This window comes from Rhododendron vialii, chromosome 4a (assembly GCF_030253575.1).
Source record: "Rhododendron vialii isolate Sample 1 chromosome 4a, ASM3025357v1".
Classification (NCBI taxonomy): Eukaryota; Viridiplantae; Streptophyta; class Magnoliopsida; order Ericales; family Ericaceae; genus Rhododendron; species Rhododendron vialii.
The window spans coordinates 10,946,323-10,963,507 of record NC_080560.1 but is presented as its reverse complement, the minus strand read 5'-3'; the positions used below and the strand labels follow the sequence as shown (position 1 = coordinate 10,963,507).

The 17,185-nt window shown below is 38.5% G+C and overlaps 1 protein-coding gene across 1 annotated transcript; it reads left to right on the top strand.

The window, feature by feature from the left end:
- The first annotated feature begins 1,189 nt into the window (after positions 1–1,189).
- LOC131321725 (uncharacterized) lies at positions 1,190–16,946 on the top strand. Its single transcript, XM_058352633.1, has 19 exons — positions 1,190–1,639; positions 2,410–2,484; positions 2,804–2,954; positions 4,948–5,016; positions 5,124–5,296; positions 6,145–6,282; positions 7,401–7,526; positions 8,222–8,320; positions 9,992–10,112; positions 10,284–10,347; positions 12,075–12,129; positions 12,206–12,330; positions 13,876–13,949; positions 15,227–15,276; positions 15,527–15,613; positions 16,050–16,100; positions 16,176–16,259; positions 16,406–16,456; positions 16,609–16,946. Exons 1-19 carry the CDS (start codon positions 1,298–1,300, stop codon positions 16,690–16,692), a joined length of 2,019 nt encoding a protein of 672 aa, XP_058208616.1. The 5' UTR covers positions 1,190–1,297; the 3' UTR covers positions 16,693–16,946.
- Positions 16,947–17,185: the final 239 nt, after the last annotated feature.

Here is a 17,185-nt window from a genome sequence, read left to right as displayed (position 1 = left end):
TCCATGTAACCAACTCGGTTTGGATTTTGAGAGAGGTTTTTAAAAGTAATAAGTGGAGATAAATAGATAAAAAAAAATTATTGAGGACCCTGCGCAGAAAATTTGAGTCTCCCAAACAAACAAGTCTTTGGGCAGCAAAAAAACAGTCGGCCTATGGGTTAGACCTAAAAGCCCGTTCCAGAACACTTTCTTAAAAAATAAGTATTTATTTCACATTTTCAAACTCAAAAATAATGTAAATAAAAAATAATTTTTTGATTTTTTTCACCTTATAAAAGATCTCATCAAGATTTTTCAAAAATATCCATATTGCATATTTTTAGATTTTATTAAACCTATTATGTTGAGATTGAAATTACCTTATTAAAAAATAAGTACTTAAAACCTGTTATGGAATAAGTTTATAAGGTTACATTCGTAGAAGTAAAACTTGCGAAATTGTTTGAACAATATAGGCTACCTCGTGTGTTTGGCGAGCAGCACGGTTCGTTTGTAACCATAAATATAATGTTTTTGGAGTCTCCCGCAATTGGGCAATGAGATTGTGCCTTAAGATTATTCAATGTGCGCATGAACTGATTCGGACATATAAGTCCTCCAAATAAACAAGCTCGGAAAAATGTAATTAATCTTAATAACCATTTATGGAGACTGGAAGCTTGGATATTGAACTAGAAAGTCCAACTCCAAGTAACCAACCAACCACTTGTACTCGGTTTGGATTTTGAGGGAGGTTTTTAAAAATAATAGGTGGAGATAGATAGATAAAGAAAATTTATTGAAGACTCTGCGTAGAAAATTTGAGTCTTTCAAACAAACAAGTCTTTGGGCAGCAAAAAAACAGTGGGCCTATGGGTTAGACCTAAGAGCCTGTTCCAGAATATATTTTTGAAAAATAAGTATTTTATTTCATATTTTTAAATTAAAAAATAATGTAAATAAAAATAATTTTTTGATTTTTTTCACCTTTTATAAGATCTTTCAAAAATATCCATATTGCATATTTTTAGATTTTATTAAGTCTATTATTTTAAGCTTGAAATTACTTTATTAAAAAATAAATATTTAAAATTCGTTCTGAAATAAGGCCAAAGTCACATGACCCGTGTAGATGTGGAGATTTTTGAAGAATTACCTAACTAATGGTTGGACTAGTCTTTTATGACGTTGGACTTGGACCATAAACCCTATAAAGCTATAACCCTTTCGCTTGTTCGACTCCACTTACGTCGCTCCATCGGAGCTGAAACACACCACAACCAAACCAAACCAAACCGCCATTTCTCTTCCAAAAAAAATGGCCGGTCCCTTGCTCCGGTCTCTCTGGTCTACCACCAGAAAATCCCTATCCACCTCCACCTACTACTACTCCACTAAATCCACCGCCACTCCCAAACCCTATGCCTATGCCCGCCGCGCCTTCTCGTCCGCCGCGACGGCCCCCGCGCCCGCCACGGCTCCCGGCGGCGCGCTGGACCCCAGCCGCCTCCGCAACGTGGCTGTCATCGCCCACGTCGACCACGGCAAGACCACACTCATGGACCGCCTCCTCCGCCAATGCGGCGAAGACATCGCCCACGAACGCGCCCTCGATTCCATCAGCCTCGAGCGTGAGCGCGGCATCACTATCGCTTCCAAGGTTCGAGGTTTTTTCGCTGTTAAACCCTAATCTACTGTTTGGTTGCTGATAAAATGAAGGAAAAACGAAAGTATTGTAATTGCACTTCGAAATATTGTGTTTTAGTGCCTGTGTTGCATGTAATTGTAAGCACGGAAGTCGAATTTTGGAGTGCGTTTATAGAAAGTGGAGTCCGGAAATTATTTGACGAAACATAAATAGGACACGAAGTTAGAGAAAGGGAGAACAGTAAATGGTGTGAACAAATGTTTGAAGCTGTGTCGCGAAATGATTTCTAGCATTGTCTTAATAGAAAACAAAATTTTACTACTACTATAACCCCAAGGGATTGGCCTGATGGTCTTAGCTTGGGACTTAAGAGTTTGCTCCCTTCTAAGTTATTAGGTTCGATTCCCCTCACTAGCAACTCTTGGGGCTAGCAACTCTTGGGGCCACCTTACCCCACGCGTAAGCATGTGAAACGGCTGTGGGAGGTCTGTAGAGAATAGTCAGAGGTGCACGCAAGTTGGCCCGGGACACCCTGCATTACCAAACATAAAAAGTAAAATAAAATTTAATACTACCTTTGTTATAGCATGAGTTAACTGTTGGGGAAAGTAGTAAAACCACTCAAGCTCAACTACCCACTCCCACACCTGACGTATTTAGGGAGTGGGTGCCCGACTTCCGGTAAATAGGAAAGTGGGAAAGTGACATTTTGGTGATTGCTTTATAGTTGGGGTAATATAGAAGGACGAGATTGGAGCTGATTTCCTGACAATTTATTGCAGGTTACGTCTATTTCGTGGAAGGAAAATGAGCTTAACATGGTTGATACACCTGGACATGCTGATTTCGGTGGTGAAGTACATTTCTTCTTGATTTCTTTTATTGCATAGCTCTTTAGTAAACTGAGGCACTGGAATGTTGAAAAAACTCAAAAAGCACAATGGATCAAATGAATTATCTCAGCATTGTGCCAGTGTCCTATGGTTTGGAATATCTGATTATTTGTTTTAGAAGAAGAATAAGTTTTTGATGTAGAAAGGTTAACTTCTTAAATTTTTTGGATGTTTACAATTGATATGGTCAAAACAGACAAAGAGGCCCTTATGTATTTATTGATTTTATTGTTAGCATCTTTATGATTCATGTAATTTTTTGTTTTGATGATTTGGCTGATAGGTTGAGCGTGTAGTTGGGATGGTTGAGGGAGCCATTTTGGTTGTAGATGCTGGTGAAGGTCCGCTTGCCCAGACAAAGTTTGTACTTGCTAAAGCCTTAAAATATGGTTTACGTCCTATTCTTCTTCTAAACAAAGTGGACAGACCTGCAGGTATGACCTCTTGTTGACGTGTGTTGTATTATGTATGTTTGGATTAGCATATCTAAACGCGGATGCATTCCATTCAATGTTTGATGCCCTATTTCAAAAGCATACAAATGGTGGTCACATTTAGTGCATATTGCCCATTGCATTGTATTACGTTCTGAAATGGGTGGACGATGGTGTAGGTGGGTCGCAATTCGCACGGGGGTCGAGAGAGAAAAGCAGAGGGCAGAACTTGAAAGACAGAGGACTGAGGTGGGAAGGGGAGGGGTTCTGAGTTTTGTAGTTTTGGAGGGTGGATGGTAATGGGGGCTGGGGAGATGAAGGAATTGAAGAGAGGGAGTAGAGTGGGTTGGAAGGGATGGTGGATAACATATGCATGATTCAGAATTTTCTGCATTGTTTGGTTATAGAGATTTAGGATGTTATCTCATCGGATTATTTGTTAACCTTAGAATTGGGATGAGATCCAAGGAGGAAAAATATGGGTCGTGTTGTCATTTAATTGTTAAATTGAGCGCTGCTATGGAAAAAATAAGGGAGGGGAAAATCTAGGTTTTGGTAGGTAAAGCAATGGAGTGAAGTGATATTTTGAAAACCTCAAGGGAGGTCTCTTCAATGGGCAGAAACCTCAGTGGAGTTCACTATAATTAGCTCTAGTTGTATTTTTTATTTTTGTGATAGTGACTTGACTTGTCACTTGTCAGTAAACTTCAATTTCTTATTTTGAGGAGTATGAATTTAGACATCTTAGGGATGTGGCACTTGTATGTGAGAAAACTTGATCAAGTTCATTAGATGATAAGATGTTGAGCATCAAACTCTTAGTTGCACGAAGCGGGGGCAGGGGAGCGTGGGAATATAGAAGCTCCTAAGGTTGGGATCGTGAACCAAACGTGTACATATATGATGAAAATAATATAGCATAGAATATACACTTTAAAAGTACGGTCATTTTAGGGAATACAAATATGTGCCAAATGCACCATAACATAAGTGTGAGAAATGGGCTAGTGTTACAATATATGGTTTTCTTTTCAAGATATCATGACTTGGGCTATATATATAAGTTTATCAGAGACCAATCTATAAAACCAAGTGGTAAATCCATGCTTTTTTATACTAGGATTGCGCAAAGGCTCCCATCTTTGTATGGAGCGTGCTTCCATCTCAATGGAGTGGGCTCTCGTCAAGATCATTAGTTGGGGGCACAGGAGTGCGCTCCTAAGATGGGAGTGGCACCACTTTAGAAGCTCCCTGCAACTAAGATCAAACTTGTCTCAATCCCCCACAAGTAAGCGGTGGGATTGAGTCCCAGGATCAGTCGAGGTGCGCGTAAGCTGGGCCGGACACTTGAGTTATCAAAAAAACTTAAAAATAAAAAAATGGACACGAGTCGAGTTTTGTTTGGCCATTATTCTAATTGATGTCATGACAGCTTTGCTTGCTTTAGTGGCTTCGTTGTTGTAACTGTGTGGTTGAATATTGTCCTTTGCCTAAATATGACTTCCAGTTATCATTTTCTAGTATGAGCATCCTAGAACTGAAGCCATTTTGTGTGGGTCCATCCTACTTCTGGATGCACAAACAGATAATTGGGACAAGGACACTCTTTTCCTTGTGTTGGGAAGTTGAAGTTCTAGGAACATTTTCCAGACTAGTGTAAATGTTTGGAACTTACTATTTAGATGTGCATCTCAATAAGTTTTGTTTGTTCTTTCAAGTACTGGGTACTATACAAACTTACAAAGTCAATAACAGTACTGAGAAAAGAGAGGAAAATATGGAACAATGAATAGCTAAGAGGGAGGAGAATCCAGAGTTTTGGTTCTCTCATTCGTCCAAGTGCTTATACTACTTGGTATGGAGTAAGTGTTGCTTTTTCAACCTGAGTGGGTGGCTGATGCAAGAACGTACTTTATTCCTTAGTCTGAATGTTATTAGGTCATATGATCATTGCTCCTACATCTACATCTCTCATGTTTAACCTTTCATGCAGTCTCTGAGGAAAGGTGTGATGAAGTTGAGAGTCTGGTTTTTGATCTTTTTGCGAATCTTGGTGCTACAGGTGCAATATATATTCTGTGGAAACTTCTGTGCCATCATTTGCTCGACCTTTTTTTTTTGAGCTAAGTCTTACTCTACTTAAATAACCACTATTACTATTTATTTCAGAGGAGCAACTAGATTTTCCTGTTCTTTATGCTTCTGCTAAAGAGGGATGGGCTTCGTCGACCTTCACAAAAACCCCTTCGGATGATGCAAAGAATATGGCAGATTTGCTTGATGCAATTGTACGACATGTCCCACCGCCAACAGCAAGCCTTGATGCACCGTTCCAGATGATGGTTGGTAGTAGATATGGATTTCAAGCTACATTCGTAATATATGTGTAACTGTGCAAAGTTGCAAACACACACCCATGCACAGTCATGGCTTTTCTGAATATTTCGATTATTGGCTTAAGGTGGGGCTCTGGTGTCTGGTCCACGCTACAGTGCATCTCCACATGCAGTCATGCCTTTTCTTAATATTTTGATTATTTACTTAAGGTTGGGCTCGCCTGATGAATTTTAGATGCAGGTTCTTGCATTGATGAGATGACTGAACTACTTGAATTTTCACTTGCTACAATAAGAATTGTAATAGAGTTGCCCTGACTTGGGTTGAGTCTCCTCTCAATCTGACTTTGAGTTGCCTTTGATAGTTGAGGTTGCTGTTAGAATAGGAACCTTCTTCCCCTCTGATCACGAGGAACAAGGATGACCTTTACACGTGCTTTGACCATGAATAAAATTTTATTGTTAGTTAGTGTTGTTTCACTTTGGACCTATTATTATAATATGAAGTGGATGGTGTATGTTTTGGAATACTCCAGCATTTCTCTTTGAGAATTCGGTGTTAAAGAAAACGTGGTGGAGTTTATTTTAGCAGGAGTAGGAAAATGAGAAGAAAGATGTATTTGTCAATCCATTTTTCTTGTGAATCCATTTCAATTAGTCTATTTCCTCACAATTCCTTTCCCTATCCAAGAGCTGACAATAGCCTTATGGGTCTTTGAATCCCCCCGTCTTCCTTCTTCTTTGGGAGGTTCTGCTATCTTGTAGGTTCTTGGGAGAATGCCCAGGCTCCCTTCTCTCCCTGTTTTACTTTTTTCTTTGGAACATTGAAAACGACGCTTGACAGTTTATTTCAGGTGTCTATGATGGAAAAGGACTTCTATCTTGGGCGAATATTGACTGGTCGTGTTTCTTCTGGACTTATTCGTATTGGTGACCGAGTACATGGACTTCGAAAAACGGATTCTGGGGCTGAGAAAATTGAAGAAGGAAAGGTTGGTAGTCCTAATTGCCTGATTGTAGTAAAGTCATCCAATGTCATTACACTTCTGTGGTATTGGACGTCTTACCCTTGGATTGAGTTTGAACTACTATTGCTCAATATAAAAGTCAGGCTATTGTCATGTTCTCTAAGTGATGAACAATATTAGTTAAAAATTTGCAGTTCAGGGTTTGAACTAGGTTAAAAGTCCAGTTTCATGATAATAAAAGATGAGGAAATTGTTTCTCTCTGGAAATTGGCTTCAAAATGTTTGGATGCTACTCCATGATGCAAACTAGTATTGCTTATCATATGCTGCAACACTTGCAGCACCAATGGAACTGAAGTGATGACCTTGCACTTGGCTTTCTGATTGTCTAGGACTTTCGAATAGCATAATACGGCATTACTTGTTGAAATCATTTCCAAGAACCCCATCAAAGACTTTGGCAGTTTTGTAATACAAAAATTGCCAACCTCATTAGGCTTTCAATATATTACTCTTTCTACTTCCTAGCTTGCAGTAATGAGGGTGGTTGCCAAGTAAACCTGCCCTCTGTTTCAAGGATCCCGTCCTCCTGTTGGAAATTTGCGTAGGTGATCTTTGGAGCTATGGGCTGAAGTGACCTATATCTTGCTTCCCAATGGTTGCTACTTCTAGCCCTCTTACCTGCACTCAACTGCGAGAGATCCCGACCATGTCTTGAAGTTGTCGAAATATTACTAGGTGGGGGGCGGGGGTGGTATGGTGTTTGGTGCTTGGTGCTCAACCCCTTTGTGAGACCGCAAGGTAAAATGGTGACGTTCGAAACAAACCTGTCCCACATCAGATTTTGGATCTTTAAGCATGAGTAATGAACCCCAATGACATCTACTTGGTCAGCTCTTTTGGTTGAGCCCCTGTTCTTGTTACGAAGTATGAGCATTTATATGGCTGGTCTTTCTGAATCTCCTTATACACGAATTCAAAAGTTTCAACAATATTCTTGGTTTTCTCTTCTGAGGTGCAAACCCCTCACCCTGAACTTGAGGAAGTACAGTTTTCATATTGTATTCTCCCGTACGATGTGTCTTCTACCATTTTAAATATTCAGGACACTACTTGGGTTAATCAACAATTCCTATATGTAGGTGGTGAAATTGATGAAAAAGAAGGGTACAAGCATGGTTGTAATTGATAGTGCAGGAGCTGGAGATATAATATCAATGGCCGGGTTGGCAAGTCCATCAATAGGACATACAGTGGCAAATGTGGAGGTACATGAATTCATTTGTAGCTTTTGCACTGTAAGGGATAATTGATCTTTATCTTCTTTGTTGCCCACCCCTTCTCAGGAGAGAAAATTGAAGTTTTAAACATTCCAAACAAAGCTCATTAAAGAAAGCATATGATATGATTCATGCACATGCACAAAAAGGCATAAATTTAACGTTACAATCTTCTGTAAATACTTCGATTTGCACTATGTGGCTACATCATTGCAGATTAGCATTATCTTGTTGTGTCCAGTCCACCTAACAAGTTTTGGTTACAATTAGAATTTTTCATGTTACTCTCTTCAGTGATGCTCATTCTTAATTCACATTTTTTCATTTCAGACTAAGCAGCGTAAGTCAATTCAGAGTTAGGTGCCCTTCAAAGGTTTCAAAAACTAATCCGTTATGCTGCTATGCATACGAGTATTTGCACATATAGATACATAAACCTATGTAGGCATGTGAGCATGGCGTTGGCTTCTCATCTTGGTTTTAATGTCTAAATTGCTGATGATGCACTGGGTTCCTTGATACAAAAGTTCTCTGTTTGCCCCATTTGTTCTCCATAACTTTGGAGTGATGTGTTCTTTAATGTTGCTCCAATATTTTCTTCTGAATCCAGGATTTCATGAGTAGAATTTTAGTGTATTTGTCGGACTTTTAAACTGACTCCCGAGTCTGACAATATTCTCCAGGTCATGGCTGCTCTGCCCCCCGTTGAGCTGGATCCTCCAACCATTTCAATGACTTTTGGTGTCAATGACTCCCCTTTGGCTGGTCGTGATGGGACCCATGTGAGCCTTATATTTTCCTCCATTGTTATTTTTCAGTTTGACAAGTGTTCTCTTTTATCTTTTGTTCTTGTGTTCTTTACTTTAGATGGAGATGATCCATATTCACAGTTGTGTTTAAATAAAGCCTTATAACAGTTCCCAATTGACCCTACAGTTGTAACCCCACGGCCCATAGTCTCTCTTCTCTCTCTGAAAAGTGGGTCAGTTTAATTAGTTGAACTATGAATTATGCGTTTTAATAACAAATTTATCCGAATTTCAGAAAGTGGATGACCATTTCAGTATCAAGTTACCTAATAAAAAAGGCTACCATGTAAAGGCTTTTATTATCTCTTTGTTAACCATTTTAGTATTATTTGAGGCAATGTCCGAAATTCTCTTCTTCATCTTTTCTCTTTGATGTTCTTTCAAGGGTGTTGTTTGGGGTCCGGGGAGGGAGGAATAGATCTGAAAAGAACATAATGGGCCCACATATGCATCCTTATCCCATTGGACCTATTCTGGAGTGCTTTTTCATCCTACATTTGTGTCACTGTTGCTTATCGCGAGTGGACGATGAAACCTTCCACATCCTCTTTATACCAATCAAAATCACAACCTTATAACCTGTGGAGACTGTTATAAGATTCACTGGGTATTTTGAAGATCTTCTAAGTTTTGTCAAATGATACCCACAGGCCACAGCCTTGAGATAAGGGCAATCTAGAAGATACCTATTATTAGAACAGCACATCATCAGACCTATGAAGCACTTGCGTACTCCTCAACCCTCTTCCAATTGGTCACACCAGTTACCACTGGCAAACACACTGTTGCTCTTCCCTCCCCACCTCCTCTGCCTTACATTCTCCATACCCCGTCACCTATGAAACAATGTATGTACTGCAATGCTATGTTGGTATAACCTTGTGTATAAGGTTTTGCATATGGACTATTTGAGTTTGCACTGGCTAGTTACTTGTGGATATCTTGTATTAAAGTAAATGATTCCTTGCTAGACAAGCTCAAGCTTTCAAAGCACTTCGTTGATTCTATCTAGGCGTATAGGATACTTCAGTAGTTATAAGTTATTTTTATAACTCTCACGAAAGGTAGATAATGGATAATGGATTTGTGTTTTCTAATAATGTTGTTTTGGCTTCTATTCTCATCTAGTTTGTGTGCCTTCACTTCCTGTTGGTGTAATTTACTCAAATACTTATGTCATTCTTCAAGCTGAACTTCCTAGGCCAACATTTACCCTATGAGTTGTAACATGGCTTGTTTTGACCGATATGTTACTTGGACTCTTCTGAAGTTTTATGTGATGCTTATCAAAAAAACCCGTGCCCTCGTGTGCTTACCATGAAAACAAGATGAGTATCATCTCAGAACATATCGGCACCACCTGTACCACATTCTATATTATGTACCTGTTTCTATACCCTTTTTGTGGCATTTTTCCTTCTATACCCTTTTTATTGGTATTTTTTTTATAACTATTGTACTTGGCTTGTAACGAAATCAGAGACAGAGGCACCTCAAGGTGCATTTGAATTATATTGTTTACTATTCTGCTTTCACATCAGAACGATGTTATGCTTCTGCTTCCTCGTCAGGCGTCTAATTTTTTCTGCCACTAATGTTGTTGACCATGCTACCCTTTTTGATCTTCTGATTTGTTTGATATAGTTGACCGGTGGAAAAATTGGTGATCGCCTAGTGGCTGAAGCAGAAACAAATCTTGCCATTAATGTCATCCCGGGTTTGCAAGAGTCATATGAAGTCCAGGGTAGAGGAGAGCTTCAATTGGGTTAGTTTTCTTAACCTATCATACATGTGATCTAGTTTCAATGGGACCTCTAAAAAGGCTGAAAAAGAACTACTTTATAATTCTTTAGTGATACAATTTCCTCTTGCACTTCTTCTGCTTCTCAGCTTTAAACTTGGGTATATGCTAAGTGTAATTTCCTCGCTGAATCAGGTATCTTAATTGAGAATATGAGGCGTGAAGGATTTGAGCTCTCTGTCTCACCTCCTAAAGTCATGTGAGTTTTCTTTGAACCTAGTTTTGGGCATTTTACTAGTGCTTAATGTTTATTTTGACATCATTATGGATGGAAGAATCACATGTCAACGTACATGCACCTTTTGTGAAGAGATGTCAAACTTAAAAATTATTCCAGTTTATTTACCCTCATCAGATTTGCCTTCTAGGGAAACAATGGAGTAACATTGAAACGTTAGCATATAATATGGTTGTTATGTTGTCCAGAAGTAAACCTCATCGGTAACATGGTTCAATTTAAATTTTGAAGAGGACCTGCAGATTTAAGCTTTGAGCTAACTAGAGTCCTACTGATGATTACTTAAATTTTGTCAGTAATGATAGAATTTCAGGCATTGCTCATCCCGTGTAACATCCCAACGGTTTAGGTCACATATCCTGCTGCATTTCCACAATTTAGAGATTCAAAATCCAATCTTCTTAACTTAGATATGGGAAAAAATTACTTCAGTTCCAGCCCCCAAATGGCTTATACAGAATGTGGAGAATCAATATTCAATCTCCTTTAACTCTCATAGAAAAGAACATAAAATTTTGGTTCCTGCTGAAGTGTATTGGGGTTGCATTCTGCAGGCAGAGGTATGTTGATACATAATCCCTTAAGAATTCTATCAAGGAAGAGAAAGGGTCTGCTGTTACACGTTTGGAGTTGACGCTGAATCTTTAAGTTATGCTATTTACTCCCTCCGTCCCACTTTGTTATGCCCTTATTCCTTTTGGGATGTCCCAAAATGATGTGCTTGTTACAAAACTTTCCATTTTTGAATGTTCATATTACCATTTTACCCCTCATTTTCTCCCTCCCATATTCAAAATTTAAACTTGATTTGACATGATAGGACTACTACTTGTGGATAATACCATAATTTGGATTCAATTATTTTTATTTTTTACAAAATTATAATATTTTGTTAAAGGGGTAAAATGGTAAAATTGATAAAGTCAATGTAATTATGATGTTTCCTTAAATTTTGGGAAAGTTAATATGGACACAACAAATTGGGATGGAGGGAGTACTATTCTGAGGGTAGTTTGAAAACGTAAAACCTGGTTGTACTCTGACAACATTAAGAAGCAATAATTTTGGTTGATGTGTTGTAAGTTAGCACTGTCGTCAAAACTGTGGATTCCTTTGATTGAGTTCTTCGCAACTCTATTTCTTGGTTTTGTAAAGTTTGAGAATAATACTTTGACAAAGCTTAAACAGGTAAGATATAAACACGTGTTGGCATGTGCATTTAAACAAATGCTGACTTTACTAGTATTATTGAGACATACTGATGTAGGATTCGATCTGACTGCACCACTAATCGTTGAATCTGACTATATTATCAATAAGATTGCCTGGGCTGCTTTGATCTTGCATGAGTTTTGATATCTGCAAGCAACCAAGGTCAGGCTGGATGTTGAGCCCTCAAAAGAACCAATCCCGCCTGAGCCAAATACGAGATTATCAATTAATCATTTTCAATAGTGTGAGGGTCATACTTTGTGTTACATATGTGATATTAGTACTATCACGTGAAACATGGTAGTAACTTTTGGCAAATTTTGTTGGTGATTGTGGTGTTAAAGGAGAGGTTCTAGTGGGAACCGAACAACCGATGTCGCCAAGAATTTTTAAGGGTATATCGTGAGTCTTGGCAATGGCTATTCTGGGGGCTTTTTTGTTCTATTTATGTGAAAAATATTCCTGAATTGAATCAGGTATAAAACTGAGAATCGTGAAAAGCTGGAGCCAATTGAAGAAGTGACTGTTGAGGTAAGAACTTGTAGATTGTATATGCGTGCAATCCTTTTAAGTTTTGAACCGCCATTCATTTCTATTGTCACTTCAGGTAAACGAAGAGCATGTGGGGTTAGTTATGGAAGCCTTATCTCACAGACGAGCTGAGGTTACTGACATGGGTCCAGTCCCAGGAAATTTCGGCAGAACCAGAATGTGTTTGACTTGTCCATCCAGGTTGGTACTAACCTTTGTCCTTCATACATCTGATATCCATGTACATAATTGTGTGTGTGTGTGTGTATGCTGTATATATATACACGTTGCTTTTGTTATTGTCCTTGGTCGTTAGCTGATTTACCTCATGCTATTTTCAGGTTTATTAGACTGATTCTCTTTTGTGGTGGTCTGTTCTCACTAATATAAGAATGTGAGCTTGTACCATTAGAGTCTCTTTTGGTACGTAACTTGTAACAAAAACTAGTTTGCTGCTGCCCAACTGTCTTTCCATTTAGCACCCTTTTCTTGTGATCCTCCTCTTCCAACCTTGGAATCAAACATCTGCTCGCAAACATATGTATGTTTGTGATTTGGTTACTATTTCCTTTTTGGGCCATATTCCAAATTTAGAGAGGTTGGTTGAGATTAAAATGTTGCTAAAAGTGAAATGATATCATTGATGAGTGAAAAAATAACGGTTGCGGGGATTGGAAGTGGAGGCGATTAAGTTATGATGGCTGAAATCTATGCAATAGTGGTGAGTAATGCAAATGCAAATTTTTCGAGAAAATGCAATTTTGAGAATATAGGCTCATTTTATGGGAGTTCAAGGTTATGGGCAGTTAGAATATTTTGGGTAAAAATCATTTTTACCCAATTGGGGTTCGGCTCTGAAGCACTTCTTTATCCTTGCCTCTATTTTTTTGAACAGCTTATCCCTGCGTGTTTTGGCCCTGTTATCCCTGCCATTGTTCCTTCAGAAATTACTAAAACCGCAACTATTTTCAAAGTTGATGTGGAAAATGTTTAAGTTAATGTCAAATTCATGGCATAAAGGTTACCAAAATTGATAAGAGAGAAAACTAATTATTGTGTGCTTTGCTAATGCAAAGTCGGTGAAATGGGAACAGAATTTAATCATTGGCATAATATGCTCAAATATGCTGCCTCCAGACTTAATACCTTGTTCTCCTACCTAAAGATACTGTTTTAAATATTTCATGGCAAACTGAACTACTGAAGCACAGTTGAATATATGTGACAAGAGGATGGAGTACTACACATGTTACATGCAGCTGCGTACATACACATGTTCATACATCTTGTGAGTGTTGATATTTGATTGAGTGGACCGTCATGAATCAGAAAATATCATCGTTTGAGGCATGATTTGGGCTCAACGCCGAGAAACCAGCCAAATCAACAAACATAAATGCGCGAAGAACAATCAAGAAAAAAAAAAAGAGAATGCAAGACAAAGCTTTTACTTGGTTTCCCAACTGTGTAGTTGCGAAAATCCACGGCTCACATAAGTTTTTACAATGTATTGCGTGAAGAATGGAGTATAATTACATCGGCTGCGTAAAGCAAGTACTGATGACATAGCGTTTACGTCATCAAACCCAAACACGCAGTTGACTATATAAAACTGTTATTTTGGTAGGTTTTCATTTTTGTAGCTTCTTGTTTTCAAATGCATTTGTTCTGTTTTTGCCCTTTCCACTTGATACTGGTTTCTTCCCGTGTTCGAAAATAATTTTGTTTTTTGGTCTTGAAACTCAGGGGGCTGGTTGGTTACAGAAGTGTGTTTAGCAGTGACACCCGTGGCACTGGATTTATGCACCGCGCTTTCCTGAGTAAGCTCGTGCTGCCTTATATTCTTACCTCCTTCCTTCAGTTTGACTTTAGATTTTTCCCTTCCGATTACTGTTTCCTGTAGTAACCTTTCTTATTTTGGCTGGAATTTGTACTTACAGAAAAGTTGGCTAGATAGATTTCTTTCTTTGTCTGGGACGGGCCCATCTTGTGAAACTAGATAATTTGGTTTATCCTCAACTACAGAATTCTCATTTTCACAGAGCTTTGTATATGTGAATTGGTCCTCCAAAATTTCCATTCCACTGTCCAAAATCACACACGATCCAAGTTCCACCCCAAAAAATTTGGAGTGAAGACGATATAATTGCTTCATGGATTTTGTTAAGAGTATTTTTCTGGGAGTACAAAAAGTTGAAGAACGGAGAGTAAATTACAAAATATCCCCTCAATTTTGAGATGTGGACTTGGAGCATTATAGAGCTTGTTTGGACTTGCTCTTAGTGCGGCATAACAATATGTAAATCTTACAATCGAAACAAAGCAAACTGGAACAGGCAAAATCCATGTGAAATCTTGTTTACAGCCTGAACTGAAATTCTGATCACATGGGTATAACATAACGGGCATAGCATTTACACATTTCATAACGGGCATAACATTTACACATTTACACATCTAAAATCCATGTGAAATCTTGTAAATCTTGTTTACAGCCTGAACTGAAATGCTGGGTGCAATTCTGACCTTCACAATTCATAACGGGCATAACATTTACACATTACAATCCGCCCCAGATAACTTTTTTATCTGTCACCCGTTTCTGGGTGGTTTCTGGACACAGGAGTGTCCTTTTTGTGTCCCCAACTTGTCCGAGTGTCCAACAGTCCAAAGAGCGTAACACCGATACATGTCGTAAAAGCAAGTCTCCATTCTTTATAGATTCTAGTCTGATTGTGTTCATTGAAAAACTGACCCTTCATCCTTTGCCTTTGGTTTTTAAACTGCATTGTTCAATTATGTGCCGATCCCAAGTGATTGGGACATAAGGCTCGGTTTGGTTTGGTTATTGTTCAATTATGTAGATTAACTGTATAATTTCCAGTTCTTTCAAGTTTTCATCTTTCTTTCTTGCTAGTTGACTGAAATTATATCACCGGAGTTCATTACGTTCATGTTCTACTTGTGCCTTCATTTACCCTTCAATTTTTGGTCCCTTTGCTTTTTTACCTTTTTGCAGCTCTTCATGCCTGTTGCTTTTTGTTTTTTAATCTGGAAAAAATACTATCGCTGACGCCTTCCTTCTCTAATTTTGCAGCATATGCCAAACATCGAGGTCCTCTCGGAAATGTCAGGAAAGGAGTATTGGTAATGTCTCTCTAATCTTGCAGTGTTTGTTAAATCTATCAGAAGCTATGGTTTTATTCTTTGTATCTTTTTGGCCGTTCAATAAAGTGACCATAGAGCTCATACATTGCGATCGCCTCTTGCCTTGAGAAATATATGTTCATGACTAACTCATATCTTCTGGTACATTAACTTCGAAATTAGCTTAGATTGACATGGCGCATTAATTTTATCATGGACCTAATTTCTTGTCATTTGATTCATTGAGCAGGTGTCCATGGGCCGTGGAACGATCACATCTTATGCACTCATGAGTTTAGAACCTCGTGGAACTCTCTTTGTGATCCCCGGGATGGAGGTAGGTTTAAAAATGATAAGTTTTATTTATTATGCCTTTGCCTCAACAATTATATTTGCTGTTTGTTGTTACACAAATCTGAACAGCAGAGGACCTCCATTTTTTAGCTTCAAATGCTGTTCCATTTTGCTTATGTCATTAATCTTGTTGAATGTATTCCGTTCCTTTGCATCTTGATGATTTTATTCAATGGTTATCACTATGTTGGTCTGCATAGTTTTAGTGCAAGGGAATCCCTTTAGCAGCTAACCCTTATGTTGTCACGTGGATGTAACCTAAAGAAGATGCGCGCGCGCACACATGTAGTGGGATTATTGCAAAATACTACTGTAACTCTATATATACTCGATGTACTTATTCCAACAAGAAAACAATCTAGTGAAGGGATGCTTCTTTTCATCCGTTTTAATGTGGCATTGCTATATTCCCTATGCAGGCATATGATGGCATGATAGTGGGTGAACATTCTCGTGATACTGATCTTGATGTAAGCAGTTGGTTTCATCTTACTTTCGGTGTAACTTTAATTTGTGGTCGCTGACCTTGCTTTGCCTTGTCACAGGTCAACCCAGTTCGCGCTAAGGAGCTTACCAATATTCGGTCTGCTGGAAAGGATGATACTGTGAGGCTATCTCCTCCTCGCCTTGTACGTGCTCTTCAACCATTTGCTTCTTAAATCTTCATTCTACAGCTCTGGTTACCAAGCATGAACGAAATTATGGGTGAAAGTAGAAACTTAATAATTTTTGCATGTGATGTGTGGGACCTAACATTTGAATGTGTTGTCTACAGATGACTCTTGAAGAAGCGATCGGATATGTTGCTTCTGATGAACTCATCGAGGTAAGACCTGTCGATTCAAGTACACATTGCGAAATTCTCAACATTTTGTATGAATCTTGAGAACTTATTGCTCCTGGTGACTTAATTCCCAGATATTTTCCAGACTCAGGATTTGGTTGTCTTAAATGTTATAATTCGTTTTCGTTATTCAGGTTACGCCAAAATCCATACGGTTAAGGAAGAAATACTTGGACGCGAACAAGCGTAAAATGATGAGGAATAAGCCCAAGGAGTGAACAGTCGACTTGAATATGGTTTTGTAACCTCATAGTGAACCATATTTATTTTTTGGTAGCCATAGTGAACCATATTTACATGTTCCCATTTCACTTGTTTTAGTCTTTCCTCAATTTTGGTTACTTATTATGCAAACAGTGAATGAATCTTATTCTTTCACCAACACAGATACATGGAAACTCCATGTTGTATTAATTTACAAAAAACAAAATAATACTAGGCAATAAGAAATTCAACGATTGTTTGGCGTATCGCAAAGCTTAAATCAGTTCCTGCATTTTCACAGGCATCTTGGTGCCGTGAACTAGGACTTGGAAATATTCATACGAGTATTATTAATACCTGCAAAAAAAGAAATAAAGAAAAAAACACTTATACTTCTGAAAACAGCGTGCTCGCGAAGCCCGCCATGTTTTCATTCCGGTGACCTATTAATTTCCTTAATTGCCTATGATAAAAATAGAGCTAAACAGGTGTACAGGTTTGCCTCTA

What these genes read in the sequence shown, in the direction of transcription:
- LOC131321725 (XM_058352633.1), top strand. Translation starts at nt 1,298, where the DNA reads ATGGCCGGTCCCTTGCTCCGGTCTCTCTGGTCTACCACCAGAAAATCC. An exon ending in ATGCTGATTTCGGTGGTGAA is followed by an intron (nt 2,485 to 2,803) that starts GTACATTTCTTC and finishes TTTGGCTGATAG; the next exon opens with GTTGAGCGTGTAGTTGGGAT. An exon ending in TTGTGATCCCCGGGATGGAG is followed by an intron (nt 15,614 to 16,049) that starts GTAGGTTTAAAA and finishes TTCCCTATGCAG; the next exon opens with GCATATGATGGCATGATAGT.